The sequence below is a fragment of the Hemicordylus capensis genome, chromosome 4 (assembly GCF_027244095.1).
Source record: "Hemicordylus capensis ecotype Gifberg chromosome 4, rHemCap1.1.pri, whole genome shotgun sequence".
Taxonomy (NCBI): Eukaryota; Metazoa; Chordata; class Lepidosauria; order Squamata; family Cordylidae; genus Hemicordylus; species Hemicordylus capensis.
This window is the reverse complement of record NC_069660.1, coordinates 184,680,930-184,700,163: the sequence shown is the minus strand read 5'-3', so window position 1 is coordinate 184,700,163 and position 19,234 is coordinate 184,680,930. Positions and strand designations below refer to the sequence as shown.

General features: G+C 42.9%; 1 protein-coding gene across 6 annotated transcripts in view; it reads left to right on the top strand.

The window, feature by feature from the left end:
- The window catches only part of CTNND2 (catenin delta 2), a 924,887-nt gene that overhangs the window by 836,181 nt on the left and 69,472 nt on the right, over positions 1-19,234 (top strand). For all 6 annotated transcript variants that reach the window (XM_053242882.1, XM_053242877.1, XM_053242879.1 and 3 more), the window contains 2 exons: positions 9,072-9,282; positions 11,023-11,107. In XM_053242882.1, the coding sequence (XP_053098857.1) occupies positions 9,072-9,282; positions 11,023-11,107 (296 nt within the window). The remainder of the gene's footprint in view (positions 1-9,071; positions 9,283-11,022; positions 11,108-19,234) is intronic.

The window sequence follows — 19,234 nt, the reverse complement described above, 5'->3', positions numbered from 1 at the left end:
AAGGATATATCAGTAATTTGCCTACATCTTATAAGTAATATTGATTGCAAAACCTCATTGTGCCTTTATTCACACACATAACTCTTCGCAAAAGACCATTTATTTCTGAGACCAATAGATAGTTGTTTAGAATTAGCATATTTGTGAGCATATTTTAAGAGTCAACACTTGTTGGGTAACATCCAGACTTGAACATGACTAAGCCCCATTGAAATCAATAGGACAAGTTAGCTGTGACTTAACTTAAATCCCATTAATTTCAGTGGGGGTTTGTTGGCTAACCTAGACTGGATACTCTTCATTATTTACACAGTACGATGGTGTAGTTATCAGCTGGAAAAACTAAAGTTTCCACTGTGAACAGGGATGTTTCCGAATCCGTCTCTGTGTTTATGGAGTCTATATATTCTATACATTTGTGGGAAATATGTATTTAACTGCATGCTTTGCAACATATTATTGCAACAGCTGCTTAGCTAGGAAATATGTGAAAAGTTGTATTTTTCCAAATATAGAATTATTATTTTTTAGAAAAATCCAAGGATTTTTTAGCAGAAGAGAGAAGAGCAGGATCAAAGGAGACTGTGAGGTTTGGATGGAACAGAGAAATCTACACATTACTGTTTGGGTGATTGAATGATTGCCTGTTTGTATAATTGGATGACTGCCTTCTCTAGCCTCTTTTCTAACCATACCATTAGGCTGCTCTCATGCACAGCCAAGACCCGGCTAAGGCAGCCAAGCCCGGGCTTGGCTGCGTGTGAGAACTGCTGGGACCATGCCCGATCCCGGTGGCACCTCAGTGGCAAACCCGCCTGCAGAGCCAGCCTCTTTAATGAGGTTAAGCCCTTAGCCCTGTTTTTTTAATTGTGTGTAGCGCCAGCTACTTTTAGCCAGTGCTGCAGCAGAGACAGGCCCACCCGTCACTTCAGAGGTCCCCAACTGCATCACGTGCTCATGCTGTGCATTATGATATTTCTGGGGGTTGAGGATTACGCATCCCAACCCCCGACCCTCTGTGCTGCCGGGGGCAACCTGTGTCAGTCTGGGCAGGTGATCTTCACATGCAGCACTGACTGAACAATCATCTGGAGGGGAGATAAGCTTCAGCAGCCTTTTCCCCCACACACCCGCAAGCCCTTCTCACTGATCGTGCCCTGTGTTTTGGACCAAGGCCCTTATTTGATGCATAGGAACATAGGAAGCTGCCATATACTGAGTCAGACCAGCTGTCAGTGTTTGTTGTTGTTGTTGTTGTTGTTGTTGTTTTTGTTAGATTTAGCCTTTCGCTAAAAATAACCCCAAGGTGGTTTACAAAAGTTAATAAAACACATAAAAATGAATTAAAAGTATTTAGCTAAAAATATAAAAACAATACGATATTAAAATATATAATATACAAAAAACAAAAAACTATACATGGATAAAAACACACATAAGCAGCAATAAAACAATCATGTAAAGGCCTGGATAAAAAACCAAGATTTAACCAGCTTTCTAAAAACAGTAATGGAGTCTGAGGAGCGAATGGCCACAGGAAGAGCATTCCAAAGCCTGGGGGCAGCAACAGAGAAGGCTCTGTCCCGAGTGCACGACAACCTAGTCTCCCTCATTATCGGCACCCGGAGCAGAGCCCCCTCAGATGATCTTGTCAAGCGAGCAGAAACCCTTGGGAGCAAGCGGTCCCTCAAATATCCCGGACCCAAACCGTTAAGGGCTTTAAAGGTCAACACCAACACCTTGAATTTGACCCGGAAACACACTGGTAACCAGTGCAGCTCTTTCAAAATAGGTGTGATGTGATCACACCAGGCAACTCCAGATAGAACCCTAGCTGCTGCATTTTGTACAAGCTTCCGTTTCCGAATATTCTTCAAAGGCAGCCCCATGTAGAGCGCATTGCAGTAATCCAGCCGTGACGTGACTACTGGCGTGGGTAACTGTGGCCAGATCTGCCTTCTCGAGAAAGGGACGCAGCTGGCACACTAGCCGAAGCCATGCAAAGGCACCCCTGGCCACCGCCTCCACCTGAGCTTCCAAAAGCAGAGCTGGGTCCAGTAGTACCCCCAAGCAGCGTACTTGCTCCTTAAAGGGGAGTGCAACCTCATCCAGAACCGGTAAAATCTCCTCATCCCGATTGGCTCTCCTACTGATCAACATCACCTCCGTCTTGTCTGTATTCAATCTCAGTTTATTAGCCCACATCCAGCCCATCATGGCCTCCAATCCCCGATTCAGGACATCCACCACCTCCCTAGGATCCGGTGACAAGGAGAGATAGAGCTGAGTGTCATCTGCATACTGCTGACAACTCAGTCCAAGTCTCCGGATGACCTCTCCCAGCGGCTTCATGTAGAAGTTAAACAGCATGGGGGACAGAATCGAACCCTGCGGGACCCCACAGGCCAATGGCCACGGGGCCGAGTAGTAGTCCCCCAGCACCACCTTCTGGATCCTCCCCCCAAGAAAGGAACAGAGCCACTCCAACACAGTACCTCCAATTCCCATACTCAAGAGGCAGTCCAGAAGGATACCATGGTCGATGGTATCGAATGCCGCTGAGTGGTCCAGCAGAACCAACAGGGACACACTCCCCCTGTCTAGCTCCCGGCGAAGGTCATCCACTAGAGCGACCAAGGCAGTATCAGTCCCATATCCGGGGTGGAAGCCAGATTGAAAACAGTCCAGATAATCCGTATCACCCAAGACCCTCTGCAGCTGGGACGCCACCACACGCTCTATCACCTTGCCCAAAAAGGGAAGGTTAGATACAGGTCTATAGTTGTCCAAGTTGGAGGGATCAAGGGAGGGCTTTTTTTAATAGTGGTCTTACCACCGCCTCCTTGAGGCCGATGGCATCCTGCCCTTCCTTAATGAAGCATTAATGATCACCTCCAACCATCTGCCTGTACCCTCTCTGGCAGCTTTTATTAGCCATGAAGGGCAAGGGTCAAGAGCACACGATGTCGCCTGCACACTGCACAGAGTCTTGTCCACATCTTCAGGCTGCACCAACTGAAAAGAATCCAACACAACTGGACCAGATGGTACCAAAGGCACGTCTGCTGGAACTGCCAAAACTCTGGAGTCCAGGTCAGCACGGATGCGAGCAACTTTATCTGCAAAGTGGCAAGCAAACTGATCACAATGAGCTGTAGATGATTCCTCCCCCATTTTCTGGGGGGATGTGTGGAGCAATGATTTTACCACACGAAACAGCTCTGTCTGCACTGAGCAGATGCAATGGAGGCGGAGAAGAAACATTTCTTTGCTGCCCCCACCGCTATTAAACCCTAATGACAACTATTAACACCCAGAGGACAAGACTAGGCCATGTGAGGCCAACAGGATGGAGACCTTAAAGAAGCAAAAGGGCCTAGTATAGATGTGACTCTGGCTCCCTGTAAACTGTGGTTCGTAAATTAAGAGCCAGCTTTAAGAAAACTTTCTCCTTCCATTGTTGTCAGTGAAAGTGGTTTAGCACTATATCTGCATTGATGCTAACCATGTTTAACTTTGGTCAGGGTTTCCATTTTAACCAAGATTTGAAACCAGAGTTTGAAGTGGTTTTGCAAACCCTGGTTACACAGGCGTAGTAAGGAGAGTGGGCCCATGTTCAGAACATGGGCAGCCCTCCCACTGGTGGTGGCACCCTCCATGATGGCACGCTTGCTCCCCCCACTCCCCCTGGGAGGGGGCCTTGGAGCTCCCCATCCCCAGGCCATGGCTTCTGCCACTGCCGCCATCAGCCTCCTGCAGCTGCCAGCCATCTCCTTTGGCTGCTTGCTCTGCCCAGGCAATGGGAAGGTTCCCGGCCAATGAAAGGAAGATGAGTGCAGCTGGGTAAGTGGTTGTCGCCATCAGCCACTTCATTCAGCTACTTGCCTGGCTGCGCCCAACTTGCCTGGCTATGCCCACTGAGCTCCTGGCCAATGGCAAGATGATGGGTGCAGCCAAGAGAGCATGGCCGAAGGAGACAGCTGGGGGCAGCAGCCACCCACCCAGCTACGCCTATCCTCCTTCCATAAGCCAGGAGCCCAGATGATGGTAGGAGGATGGGCACAGCCAGGCAAGTGGCCGAAGGAAGTGGCTAGTGCCAGCGACTGCTCACCCATCTGCATCCATCCTCCTTTCATTGGTTGGGCACCTGGCCAATGGAAGGAGAATGGGCTCAGCCAGGCAAGTGTGGCTAGAGGGACAGCTGGCGATGGAGACAGCTGGCATCAGGAGGTGGACCTGGGGTGAGCTCCCAGCCTGGTGGAGCGGGGAGCTCAACAGCTCATTACAGAAACTTGGCAGCTCCCAGACACAGGGCACAATGGGTTCTTTGAACACATCAGCACTACTACAGCTCTGACCCTGCCTGTTTAATAAGGAACTTAGCATTACCAAAGGTCAACATTGCTGTGGATGTTGAAAAGACTGGAAAGGGATAAACAGTTTGCATAAGAGATGGGGGAGCAGAGGGAGTGTGCTCTCCTGATTTGCAACCCCAGTGTTTTGAGAAACCCAGCATTTAATCTGTATTGGACCACTACTGCAAAATGATGGTTGCTTCAATGAGGGCCATAAATTACACTAATTAAGGCTTGCAGTGGGGCAGGAATTGCGTGTGTTGATATTAGACGCCTATTGGCCTGTTTAAAACACAAAATGGAGAGGGTTCCAGGGGAGCTCATATTTCCCCAAACAATTCTTCACATATTATTTATGAATTTATTTAATTTATAATTAAATATCCTTAGATGAGGGTCTGATCTACCCAAATCTGTAATACTATATTTTTACTGCTTCCACTTGATATATTGCTACAAAGATCTCTTTAAACTCCTTTCCAGGGAGTTGTGTACATCCCTCAAATTATGAACCTCGCCTTCTCTTTCTCTGCAGCACTATTTGCCTGCTCTTCCCACAGTCTCTGGACTCTTCTTGAATTGTCATTTCCCACTTCTGGGATTGTGCCAGTTAGATCCTTAATCCTCGCCCAATAGCTTACACTTCAATCACCGATTTTTGTTGTTTTTCCCAAGTTGTCCCATATATAGCTAAAGAGTTCCTTACACTGTTCTAAAAACCTACAACATTCTTCTTTTTCAACTGCACAGCAGGGACCCCCTCTGTCCTTATACCTACTAAACATTTTCCTGCAGGTAGCGCCCCAAGTACCAAGATGTGTCCCCAGTGCCCCTCTGCGCCTGGAGACAGGCCTGATCAAGCTGGAGGCTAGGATGTGCATGGCCATCCTCTACTCCTGGCTCAGACTATCCTTCTGCCCAGTTGGTCTTGCCCCTCTAACCTTATGTGATGATTACCAATCTAGCTGGATTCGGACAGTCGAGACAAAAATAGCTACCCTGGGTCTTTCCTGCTTGACCCTGTTTAGTATGGATTACGACCAGGCAAAAACCACCATCAAGCAACGCATCATAGACACTGAGTGCTAAACCGATCTCAGCAGGGTCCCGAACTTTCATATCATTGATGGGCTTAGACATTCTGCCTCTCCAGCAGCATACCTCACCCAACTGGAGGGTCCAAAGCACAGAAGGGCATTCACCCTGGCTCGCAGTCATGGCCTCCTTTCAGCAGTGCTACAAGGCCATTATAGAAGGAATCCATTTGCAGAGCGACTATGCCTCTGTGGCTCAGGGCAGATCGAAACTACCCAGCATGTCCTCCTCCACTGTTTGTTCTATAGAGACATTCGCGCCTCCCTCATCCTTCCATTGCTATGCAAGCATCTGAGACATTTGAGCCAATTCTACAACTCCTTGCTGCTTTCTGACTAAGCCTGCCATCACATATAGCGTTGCCAAGTTCTGTGTGGCAGCGACAAGCATTTGTCGGCGGATGGTAGACAGTGAGTCTTAACAGCCATAGTCTGACCCTCGGTGACTCGGGGTGGGCTCTACACTTTGCTCACTCAGTACTGATTCAATAGAAAGACTTACACTCCTCCCTTTTTTTTACTGCTCCTTATAGCCTGGTCGTTATCCAGTTTTATTACTTAGGCTTTTATGTATTTCTGTCTTCTTCTGTCTTTTAATCTTTTAAAATCTTTTTACATCCATTTTTGTGCCCTCCTTTATGCACTTTTATGACTATTATTATTATTATTATTATTATTATTAGTCCGATTTCTATACCGCCCTTCCAAAAATGGCTCAGGGCAGTTTACACAGAGAAATAATAAATAAATAAGATTGATCCCTGTCCCCAAAAGGCTCACAATCTAAAAGAAACATAAGACAGACACCAGCAACAGTCACTGGAGGTATTGAGTTGGGGCTGGATAGGGCCAGTTACTCTCCCCCTGCTAAATAAAGAGAATCACCACATTAAAAGGTGTCTCTTTGCCAAGTTAGCAGGGGTAACTTTTCAGGCTTTTATGCCCTCATGCTTTTGGTATACTTTCTACTGTTTTTAGTATTTTTAGTATTATTATGTACCTTCAGTACCGTTCCATATCATCTACTCTCACTTTTAATGTGTAATCATGCTTATACTTTATGCCGGACTATGACTGTAATCAAGACTGATTGATTGATACTAAACATTCAGCACTAGCTAGGTGATTAGTGACTCCAGAACATAATTATTTTGTGCTTCCAATTCTTTGCACCTATTGACTGTCATGGTATTAACTTTTTAGAAGAGTCAGGTTGAGGTCACAATGGGTCTGTGATCCCTGTCCATAGCCTCCATTTGCTACCATAATACAGATAATATCTAGAAAGAACAAGTTAAATGTTAGGAGAGATAATAACGGTCTCTACTGTATGTTTTCTGTGGCTCTTTACAGCCCGCATAGAATGGGGGGGAAACTAGCTGAAAATTATAGTGCATTAAAGCAATTGTTTGGTACACTGACATTTCAGATGAAATTAAATGTCCTCCAATTCAGTGGCCTTTTTAGCTTACTTTCCTACTTTATGATTACCAGTAATTAAAACTAAAGGCCTCCTTTAAAAATTTCCCAGACTCTGAAATGTCACTGTTATTCTGAAGTAAATTACCAAGGATAAGGAAGCATTCTATTGACAAGCTAGAATATGCCTGCGAGGTAATACCAGATTTTAAAACATAGATTGTAATGTTGAATTTATTTATTTATTTATTTATTGTTAAATTTATTGTTAAACCACCCTTGCTGTCGTATCTAGTTTATCCTTAAGCAGCGTCAAAGTGATTTCTTTTACGGTTTGACCCTAATTTGTGAAAATGATTGTTTTAAAAATATTTGCCAGTGAAATAGACCTTTTTCTAATCTGTCTGATTTACAGTTGCCTTTCAACTAAGTGTAACCTTCAGTTCTTGTTTTTTAAAGTACTAATCTAGAAAAATCAGACTATAGGAGAAGCCTTTGCTAGAAAATATACTATAGATTCTAATCCAGAAACATAATTACTTTTTGGTAACCTTTTCCTAGAAGGTGCAATAGATTTTAATAACTTATGTGACAAGACTGGAGAGACAGTACATGACTCATCGTGACCCTTAGAAATACAATTGATTGTTGCTGTATCAGATAACTTCATCATTTTGTGTCGTCAGAAAATCCCATCTCTACAACTGCATTTTTTCCTGTGAATGCTACCCTGAAGTTAAATCTCTAATTTCTTCCAGTAAAATTAGGCAGATAAAGTATCTTTCCTGCATGTCACACAGGCTTACATTTAATCAACTTATTTTAAACCCTTTTAAAATGTGTTGAGTCTGTGGTTGTATGTTACTGAAAAATATATATTTGCAGATCAAAGGATTCAATACAACTACTTACTTGAAAATTAATTATTGCTGTGATTCATGCAGAGCACAATGCCTATCCATTTCTGACCAAACTGATTTCAGGGTTGTGTCATCTCTGACAACAAAGATGTCCCATCTGGATAAGAAAGGATGAAGAGGATGCTTTGGTACCCCCAATCTATCTACAGATGATCAGATTTGAAGTGCAGAGTACCTATTTGTAGGTGCAGGGCCAGAGTGCAGGTTCAAGATGCTAGTTAAGGTCAGGATGCTGCCCCTCTCTGCAGTAGGCATTATTGCACCCAGCCCTGCCTAACTGCATCAAGGCAATATTTTTATCCTCTTCTCCATAAAACTCTACACTAGATTAATTTAATCCATTTCATTGTCAAAGAAGTGCTCTGATATATTTCAAATCTGAAATACATGCAATATAATATATATATTTTGAATATTTTTGTTGTTTCACAACAGTCGAGATCTCATTCTAGCTAAGAAAAAAGTATATTCTGAATCTTCCACATTATTTACTTTTTATGCTAACTTATTTGTTCTTGTTCCCATTATTTGCCCCTTTCCAGTAAACATACACAATCGAAGAGCAATGATCAACTTCTGAATCAACAGGTGTTGTTTGTATACAAGCCTCTGAGAAAGCAGGAGGTTTTGTTTTACAAACAGAGTTATTTATATGACTTATCTGTGCACTGATTTCATCTAATGCAGCAATTGTTGAGAATCTCTGAAACAAACAAATCAAAGTTTCTGTCATTAAAATTGAAGTCTTTAGATTAGGATCAGTAGTTATATCAGCTACTAGGAAGGTTTTGGTCATTAAATTAGCCTGAATATCTCCATTCCCATCTAACAACACCGATAATGTTGAAGAAGGTGAAGCAAAATTCCCAAAGGCAGAAGAATTCAATAGACCTAGGCTTTTGTGGTGCACCAGTGGTACACCAGTGGTACAACTCCAGCACAAGAGGATTCTTGTAGCCTTATCTTCAGGGCATGTGTGTGAAAAAAATTATATGACTTGCCCCACCTCCCTTCTGCATTATATATGGACTGGGTATTGTATAGAAATGGGGATGCAGGACTAATGAGAAAAGGTCAGAATGTGCGTGGTAGTCACTGATCACCAGGATAAGCCCTGAAAAAAATCGCCATAAAGAAGAGTGATCAAATCAATTGCTCATGAGAAGCCATAGAACTGCTAAAGATCACTGTACAATGGATTTTCTTTCCCTTTGGTTTCTCCTGGCTTTGCTTGTTGTCTATATGATATAACTCCTTCCTCCCTTTTTTCTTTCTTTCAAAAGGCAAATATGCCATGCGAGACCTGGTTCACCGGCTTCCAGGAGGTAACAACAGCAACAGTTCGGCAAGCAAGGCCATGTCTGATGATACCGTTACTGCCATTTGCTGCACCTTGCATGAAGTCATCACAAAAAACATGGAGAATGCCAAGGCCTTACGAGACGCAGGAGGAATTGAGAAGCTTGTTGGCATTTCCAAGAGTAAAGGAGACAAGTACGTTTTGCAAATCATTTCATGCTTATTAGCTATAATTTAATTAGTGCTTGTCTGCTCTAATGATTTCCTGGAGTACTGTAGTTTATCATGCATTAGGAAGCTTGACAGATGATGGAGAAAGGGTGGGATATAGTAGGCAGATAATCTCATATCAAAGTGTCTGACATTTGCAGTCACCATTGACTTCTGACACATGGTATTTATTTATCAAAAATGGCTTATAGTTTAACTCACCTTCAGTGGCAGCGAGCAGCAGTACAGGAACTGATAATTATAATTCCTAGTATAGGAGCACTGCTCTTCAGGAAATATTTGCATTTGCAAATATTTGTACATAGTAGTATATCCTTGCTTTGCACCAATATACTGTACATTTTATGAGAAAACAATATCCCTTTCTGTCTAGAAAGGTCCTTCCTACCTCCATCCATGCTTTTGTAATCTCAGGGGTTTACTATTGCCATGTGCTCAGCATGAGAAGAGCATTTGGGAGTTTTCATTGGTGCAGATTGTGGTCTGCTTTCTGTGACTGGGTTAAGTGGAGGGAATTGATAAGGGTATCTTCTTCAACATCTGCACTGACTATCAGTTCACTTCCAGACACATGATTCAAGATATGCTATTTACAGGTGTGGTCCCAAATGGCTTTAATTATGCTTACAATAAGTAAATGCTTCTTTCTAATGTTCTTAAAATCAGCCAGGCAGTGTCTCATTAAGACTGCCATTAGTATGCCAAATAAATTCATGGGAGCAGGCAATGAAGTGTTTTCTCTCCCTTTGGTTAAAGAACTTCCTCCTAAGTGCAGAATGCTGGAGCCTGACCGCAGCTTTTTCTGAAGCTCCAAGAGATCACAAACTGTAGTTAAATTAGACTGGCATTTGCCAATTCAGAGGCAGTGACAAACTGTGGGCCAGTTTGCACAATAAGAACAATGTGCAATAAATATTAAATCCTAGATTCATGCTATGCATGCACTCCAAATTTATGGTCATGTGAACATGTAAATTTTCAGCGATATTCGGTCAGCATTGATAGCCAGAGTTCAAATCTTAGATTTTGGGGGCGGTTTTTTACATTTTATATCCTGCTCCTCCTCCAAGGAGCCCAGGGCAGTGCACTACATATTTAAATGTTGGGTTGCTGAAGCAACCTGACATTGATGAAAATTTACAGGTTTACATAACTGAACATTGGGAGCACACATGCCATATGAATCTAGGATATAATGTTTGCCACACATTTTTCTAATCGTCTGGACCAGCCCTGTGGCGTGTTCCAAACCACAAACGGAATCAGCAATTTGCCTCCTCTTCTGCACAAGCAGAAGAAGGGAACATGTGAACCCGTAGCTTGTGCTGGTATTGCAAAACCATGATTAAATCATGGTTTAACATTATGTCTGACTGTGTGGCCTACAATTTCCCTCATCTTCTCAAGAAACACACTTATTTATCAGTTCACACACTATCAGTTCACACACTATCCATCTAATCTATCAGTTCAATTGATTGCACACTATGAAATATTTCCTCCCCCTGCCCCACACTCTTCCAGCACCTAGTAAATATTGAGATATGAGAGGAAATTTTGGTCAAGAAAGCACTGATACTCAGCTATCAAGTGATACCAAGCACACATCTCACAAAGTACTAATTGACCGGATCAGTATGAGGTGCTTCTTTGCGATCTTCAGTTACTCATATGTGTCACTCTTCATCTTTTGTTCCTAAATAGGCACTCACCAAAAGTAGTGAAGGCAGCATCTCAGGTCTTAAATAGCATGTGGCAGTACAGAGATCTGAGAAGCCTCTACAAAAAGGTAAGATTTGAATTAGAGATGCCTAATAACATTAGGTCCTATTATTTTGTACATGTTGGGGATGCAGATGTGTGGTTAAAAAAAAAGTAGACTTTAAAAACATGTTTATTCAGAAATTGAGTGAAATGTTTTCATTTTACTTTGATGCAACTATCAGCTTTTGGAGAATAGAAACAGGATGTGGATTCATTACAGGGGCAATGAATGCCAGTTTAACCCAGTTGCTTTCCTGTATGTTGTCTGATGTCTTCTCATGTACAAATCAGGGTGAGAACTCTAGTAATAATACTTCACTGCTAACATTTAAGTATTTCTACCATTTATACAAATGAGCCGTAGAATTGCTCTCCAGCCTCTGAGAGGCAGTTGCTCCAGCTCTCTTATATTTGCAGTTGTGTACTTCAGGTTTAATGCTAAATAGCTGCAGGAGAGCTTCATCATGGTGTTGGAAGAGGGCGACTGTAACTCTTTGCTTCCATCATGAGCCCAATGTGAATTGGAACCCCACACGGCTGCTATATGCCCCAGGAGGAAAGCTCTCATTAATACAAATGGAAACTTGCTTTCCAGCACAAATAGCAGCTGTGCAAGGAGGCCGTTTGGAGTGGGACCATCCCCTTACTCCTACCCCCACTCTGCACTGCAGCCCTGGTCCAGACTGCACCCATGACTGCAAAGAGTATCTAGCATTAAAAGCACCAGTGTGTACTTACAAAACAGGTGTTTAATGGAACACCTGGTTTGGCTCCTAGGCAGATGTTGGAATCCTACTGATGATACAGTTGTTGCCACCATGGTAATTTGCATTTTTTTGTTTCCCCGTGAGAGGAAATAGAGCCCCTGGAATTGGTTCTCAAGACAAATTCAATTATTAGAATTTATCACCTGTCGATTGCAGTTGTCACTGGATAATGGATTTTATATTACTGTGAGCCGCTCTGAGAGCTTGTTTTCTGGCAACTCGAGCAAGTAAATAAATAACCTGATGTGTGAAGCTGCTACCATCAATCACATAGTTGGTCATCAGGTTTCTACCTCTTTCCGCCTTAGGCAAGTATCTCCATTAAAGCACCTATCAAAGCACCTATCAACACAACAACTTGTTCTTCTAGGTTGGTGAAGCGGGTTAGGGGTCTCTACTACAGCATTCTTACAACTTTTGCTGCTGTGGGGGGAATAGTCTGAACTACAGGGAGAGCTGCTTCTCACACACTGGACACATTGAGCTGCCTCCGTTAAAATGTGGTCATCCTGTCCTTTCCTTCTTGTCTTATTATTCAGAATATTTGCATACCACTTTTCAACCAAAAACAGTTTCTCAAAGTGATTTACATAGCAAAAGGATGAGAAGATGGTTCTCTGAGACAAAAGGGCTCCCAGTCTAAAGAAGCACATCAGCAATCACCACTCTTAGGGACACCCTGCTGGGATGAACAGGGACAGTTGCTCTCCCTCACTAAACATGAGAGAACTACCACTTTGAAAGATGGTTCTTTGCCCAGTTAGCAAGGGATACACTACAAATGGGTAAACCTATCTACCTTTCTCCCACTTGACATAGATATCTCCTTATTTTGAGTTATCCATAGAATACAGGAATGCAGGATTATCTGTAGGTAGGACATGGTGTAGCAGATGCTTACAAGCCGAAACCATGGCAGGCCCTAGTTCAGAACATCCATGCTGTTCAGGGGTTTGGGTCAAATTGTTTAACTGGCATCAAGGAACCAGTTGGGGCCTTATCCTTGACCCTACAAACTGCTGAAACTATTCACACACGTGTGCAGAACCAGGCTAAGGGAGCCCAGCCTGGGTTTGCATGTGTGTGTGAGCCGCTGGGATTGGGTTGATCCCGGCAGCACCACAGCAGCAAACCTGCCGGTGAAGCCTCCCTCTAAAATTGGGGTAGGAGAACAAGGGCTCCCCTAACCCCGGTTTCTTAATTGTCAAGCAGCCATGGCTGCCAGATTGCAGAGAGCCCGGAGAGGGGAAGGGGGATCCCCATAATGCACTACACACTCATGCGGTGCATTATGGTATTTCCAGAGAGTGGGGCAGGGCAATGTATCCCGGCACCCTGACCCCCTGAGCCACCAGCAGTAGCCAGTGCTCATCTGGGTGGGCAATCCGCCTGCCCAAAGAAGCCTGGAGGATCATCTGCGGGGAGGTAAGCTTTTCTGGGCTTCCTCCCCGCAGACAGGGTAGCCCTTTCTCACTAGTCTTGAGAAAGGGCTTGCTATCTCAATGCAGCAAGTAATCATACTGGATTTTCACCCCTTAAGAAGTAAGCAGGAATGTGATGACTTAGTAAGCAGGCCTTCAAGCATATTATTAGGATTGTCAACAGGTTAATCTGCCTTTCAGTGATTAGTCAGTTAAATAATAGATTGAGTATAAATCTTTGATTTGGAGTCTGAATCTCCCAGGCTTCAGTGCCCTCTAGTGGCTGCCTTGATGCTCTCTAGGGGGATAAGGTTTTGCTTCTTCCTCCTGTTCTTTCTTGCCCAGCTCAGCAGGAGCTTGGCTTCCAGTCCTCACCCTTGAGGGTCTCAGAGGGGAGGGAGTTTTCTTCACCCTTTGTCTTTGTCCTTCTCCTCTTCCTCCATACTCCTCTCTGTCTCTGGGAACCTCAAGAGAGCCCGGAGGGGAATTCCTTAGCCCTATGATCACTCGGCTGAAATAAGTGCTGACAAGCTCAGGAGTTACCCTGCTCCCCCACCCACCCTCAACTCCCATGAGATACCTGGGCGACCATGTCACTGAAGCAATATCGCTGCAGCTCCTAGAGTGCTGAGCCCTTCTATCCTTTCCCAGTCCCCAGGGTGCTGCCTAGGGACAATGTCTGTACTGCCGTGTGCCTGGCCCACAATGGCGCTCCTGAAATCTCAGCTGCTTCCATAATGCCCTTCCAAACAAGAAGTTTTCTTTCGTGCCAGGTCTGTTCCAAAGGCACAAAAACATTGTGCCTTTGGAACAGACCTGATTTTCACTCATTGTTGAAAATTAAGGCCATCTTTAGTATTTTGTTTTTCATTTCCTGTTACAGTAACACAAAGGAATCAAATTAACCCCAAGAAGTCCGCAAGTGTAGCTTTAACTGTCAACCTCACCAATAAATCAGCTAAAGCCTTTAGTTTACTTACATTTTCAAATGTCAGATTAAACAAGCACATTTAGTTGCCGGCTAATGCTTATTTCAACATCGGCAAGCATTAACTAATGCTTTTTTCAACATAGGCAAGTTTCTACAAAACAGCACTAAGCAAATTTTATTATAATATGCACAATAAAGTACCATTCTTCAGTGAAATGTGTATAGTTGTCGTGGCTGTAAACAGACAAGGATTTTGACATTTTATAAAGGATTGTCTGCAGCTTGAAATATTATTTTTGCACTTAAAGAAAAGAGAGACTGCTTTTTTAAGATGCTGGACTATAACCCAAGACTGGTTTCCTACATAAATATGCACAGTTAGAAGGAAAGAAAGAAACACAAGAGTTTCTCAACATCCTTAAAACTTTAGTAAGCCTGGTTTTACATAACCAAGATCCTAGTTTCTCCTAAATGACCAAAGAGATATCTCCAGGCTGGGTGACTGAGCGACAGAATGGCAGGTGAGATGTAACGTAAAAAAAAGTGCAAAATTATGTACACAATTAAAAAGAAACAACACCCTCGAATATACAGTCATGTTATCTACATTGGCACTTGTTACCCAGAAAAGAGATCTTGGGTCATAGTGGAAAACTCCATGAAAACATCAGCTGAGTGTGCTGCAGTAGTGGTTTTTCATTTTCAGGGTTTTTTTTAAAAGGCAAATTTCCTGTTATTAGGAAAGGGATAGAAAATAAAATAGTATCATAAATACAGTTATGTAAATCTGTGTGCACATATTGCTGTGTAGAATAAGTGTTGACCCATCTTGGAAAGGATACCATAGATTGTATTAAAAGGGACAAAATAATATAAGAACTGAGGCATTCTCACAAGGAAAAGTTAGTATTGGGGTTAATACTATATTTACTAGGGATGTGTCTGAATTGTTTCGGCACCTCTTTGGAGAGGCGCCAAAACAATTTGGCCTTCTGCAGCCAAAATGTTTGGGCATGTGGTAAGGGTTACCTTTTAAAAGGTACCATCATGGCACTGTCATTCTTTGAATAACTTGAAAGCAGCAGCCACTCTTGCAGTCCCCTTTAAACTGCCGTGCTGCACTGATAGGATGCTACTCCCAGAAGCCCTCACACAAGGGCTGCTGGGAGCAGATTCCCAATGGTGTGTCATGGAAGTTTAAAGGGGACAGCAGCACTGCCACTTTCAAGTTAGATGTAAAGAACGACAGCGCTGTGATGGGGTGGTGCAGGGCAGCAGCAGTGGATCACCAAAGAAGCAGGTAGGTCCTGCCTGCCTACTTTTAAAGAGCTCTTTGCTCCTTGGGATATACACAAAGCATTTTGTGCACATCCCTAGTATTTACCTGAATCCAAGACTTTTTGATATTAGAGAGCGGAAGGGCATCTTTAATTCGGAGTTCTGTTCTTTTTGAGTAAATGGAGGTATAATTTGTATTTAACCTCTGCTTTTTAAGGGGTTTGTCTTAAATTTTGGGTCATCTTCTTTTAGTGTAAATACAGGTATTAATCATCTTTGTTTCTAAATTAAAAAGGGATATTTTAGAGGTTTATGAAATCATAATTAATGAGATAAGGAATAGAGAGAAAATATTCCTTTTTGTTAAGACAATACTAGAACTCAAGTTCATCCAAAGCAATGGATTTGCAGTAAGTTCAGGACCATCAACAAAATATTTCTTCAAGCAATGTATAATTCACTTATGGAACTCACTACCAAAGATATGATAAAAGCACTTAGCTTACATGGCTTTCAAAAGCGTTGACAGTTTAATGGAGGATGGACTTGTATAGCTATTGGCCATGATAACTATGTTGAAAGTTCATGTTCAGCAGAAGTTCACCCCTTATAACTGTATATTAGGACAAGCAGGGAATGGTTGCCTTCATCATGACCTGGGTGGCTTGCTAACAGGACATCTGTCTGGCCCCTCTAGGAAACAGAGTATTGCACTCAGTGCAAATTTAGATTAAATTAGCAAGACCTTTTGTAGTCTTTTATGCTTATTTAATCAAAACTCAGAATTCTTTTGTGTTGCCAATACATGTACACCTTTAGGCAACCTATCAGGTTTTCTTCATATTATCCTACTACTGTTTCAAGTTGATCCCTATGTGATTACAGTTCATTAAATAAGGATGAAATCATTTTTGTCTCAGATAATGATACCAGAGTGAGACGGCAGCAGAGATGTTGGGTTGTGATTGGCACCTTCAGATGTGGAGAGGGTGGGGCTAGGTCAGCTGAGACAGAAATGGTGCCTTGGTATGCTTTTGTGATGGAAAAAGTGGGAATTGTTTGGACTGGACAGAGGGCTAAATGAATACCATTAATTCATAACTAGCACATCATTAATTATTGTGAACTCCCAAGTTCATGATGTTTTAGTAATTAAAGTAGTAGAAAAAGGAGAGTGATTGCACAGAACATCCTCTAATTCTCACATTCACTTCAAAAGTAGAATATATGGTACAGCTGAACAGAATACTGATTAAAAAACAAAAAAACAGCCAAACATTCACACTGTTTTGGTGGTGTTCAGTGCCCTGCTGTTCCCCTGACTGCTGCTTCTCTGCACCATTTTCTCTGCCTCGTTTGACCCCATATTACCACTTAATCCTATTGGCTGTGGTGACTCTTATGGGGAAAACAAAACCATAGTCATCACCACAGTCAATAGAATAAACAGGCAATGAGGGCAAGTGAGGCTGAGCACAGTGAAGATGAAGAAGAAGGTGCTGAAATGATGCAAATGTATTTGCAATAAATGCCAAAAGTCAGCAAAGCTAGGAGGTGCTTTTTGGCCCCCTCAAAAATGAGAATACAAAACAAGGCAAGTAATTTTGATTTGGCCCTATTTTTAAAAAAATGGTGGAGGAGGGTTCAAAACAAATTTTTAAAAACACCTTTTTAAAGTATTGGGGCTGTCCTACAAATTGCTTTCTCAAGCTTTGAAGGGTCTCTACACATATCCCCGCTGAACTATAAAGCCCTCTGGGATGTGGAGTAAATCCCTGCTGCTTAGCCTAACCTCTTTCACTGAATGCTTATGATACTGGAATGCTGCTCTCAGCAAAGTCAGGATAGATATATAATAAACTGAGTGCGTATTATATGACTAGTGGCCCAAGTGTCCTTTTTGCATTAGATGCACATTTAGAAATCTTGTGTGTTTTCCAGATTCCTGAAGCATATGCCCAAGGTGGAGGGAAAATAAAGACATGAACTGTTATTTATAATACAGAGCACACTTTTTCCCCCCAGAGGAGGAAATTAATACCCGTTTTGAAAAAAGTGCCATGAAGTAATCCTGAGCTGTACATACTCACAAATGTTTGAAATCACATTGCATTTAAATGTCTTAGCCTCTTTTAGAAAAGAGGCCACAAATTTGTGTCAGTGACTATCCAGATAGTAGAGGGTGCTTATTGTCCTTGTTCTTTAAAAAAAGAAACCATAGTAGCCACAGTCCAACACAGTTAGGTACACTTCAGTCCATTTCTAAGTGCATTGATTGAAATGGGAGAATTAGGTATATGGCGGGGGGAGGGAACAAGATGGCGACTGGCTAACAGCTCAACTCCCAAGCTCCTGCTTCTATCTGGATGTTCCTCCTTCCTGGGCATGCCTTCCAAGAGATTGACCCCCCACCCAGGGGGGAGGGGAATGATCACGGAAAAGTCCTGAGGACGGGGGTGGGGGAAGAGCAGGGAAGAAGAAACAGGTGCGGATCAAAAACTTCCTCCCCCACCCCACCCCACACAGAGACAGTGACAGGAGATATATTTACTGTGAGTACTAAGAACAGATTCACAGCCCAGGCCATGGAAGCTCCCTCCCCCACAACCAAGGGGGGTGCTTCACACAAGCCTGCACCTCAGAAGGCAGATACAAAACAAACTACCTTGAAACTGTCTCATCAGAGCTCCGAGCAGGGAAACTCCGTAAAATAGGGGCTGGGGGGGTGGTTATAGCTATTGACCATGCACCTTACTCCCTGCCTGACCTTGTCACCCAGCAGCTGTGATGCCTGTTTAATCTCTGCCAAGTCTTTGATTATTATACTTGGAAGACTAAACAAAATTGGAGGGAAATTAGAGCATTTAACACAGGCTTTTGCCCATTTCACTACTATGAACCAATAAGGGGTTAAAAGCTCAGCTGACATCAACCATTCCTGGTCAGGTCCTCCCTCTGCGTTTGACTCACTACACAGGATGCATCCCGAAGTATTTGGAAATAACAGGGATATGAAGCTGCAAAGAATTTTGCAGACACACCAAATTCTTATTCAATTTCCTCGGAAGGACTCTCATTTATGGGCAAGGAAAAAATATATTCTCACCTCCCTCTTGGAACTCTTAAAGCAACAAATTGGATCCATAGGGCTGGAGAACATTCACTTTTTGCCAACTCAATCAGATCATAAAAGACTATTTTTAACCATTAAATCAGCCTATGTGCTTTCACAACTTCTACACTCATCCCAATGTCTAAAGCAATGTAACAAGTTTTCATCGTGTCTTTAGGGTCTTTGGCACTAGATCATTAACCATGGGCTTGCTAATTACCAACAACAATAAACCTGTCAGCTACACTACCAATAAATTATCCCTCCCCAGTCGTATCAACTCTTCATGAGCTTAGCCACTGAAGGATAAACTAAGGCCATAACTATCTAGCCATAACAATCTTTTCTGCCAAGATAAGCCCCAACCAGCTCCTTCTGCAGAGATGGTTAATTCCCTGCGCCACATCCAAGATGATTTACTACACTTAAAAAATAAACTCACTGCATTTATGCAGAGACTAAGCCCACAGCCAAAGATACAAGGGGATGTGTGTCTAGACTCAGATTCTGAAAGTGAGCTGGAACAGGCAATGGAAGTTCAACCATTACACACTATAGCAAGACGCTGCAGCCCCACAATTCCATTATATTGGCCATGGCCCAAATAGCCACAGCCGGAACACCCTGCTGGAGATGTCTTCTC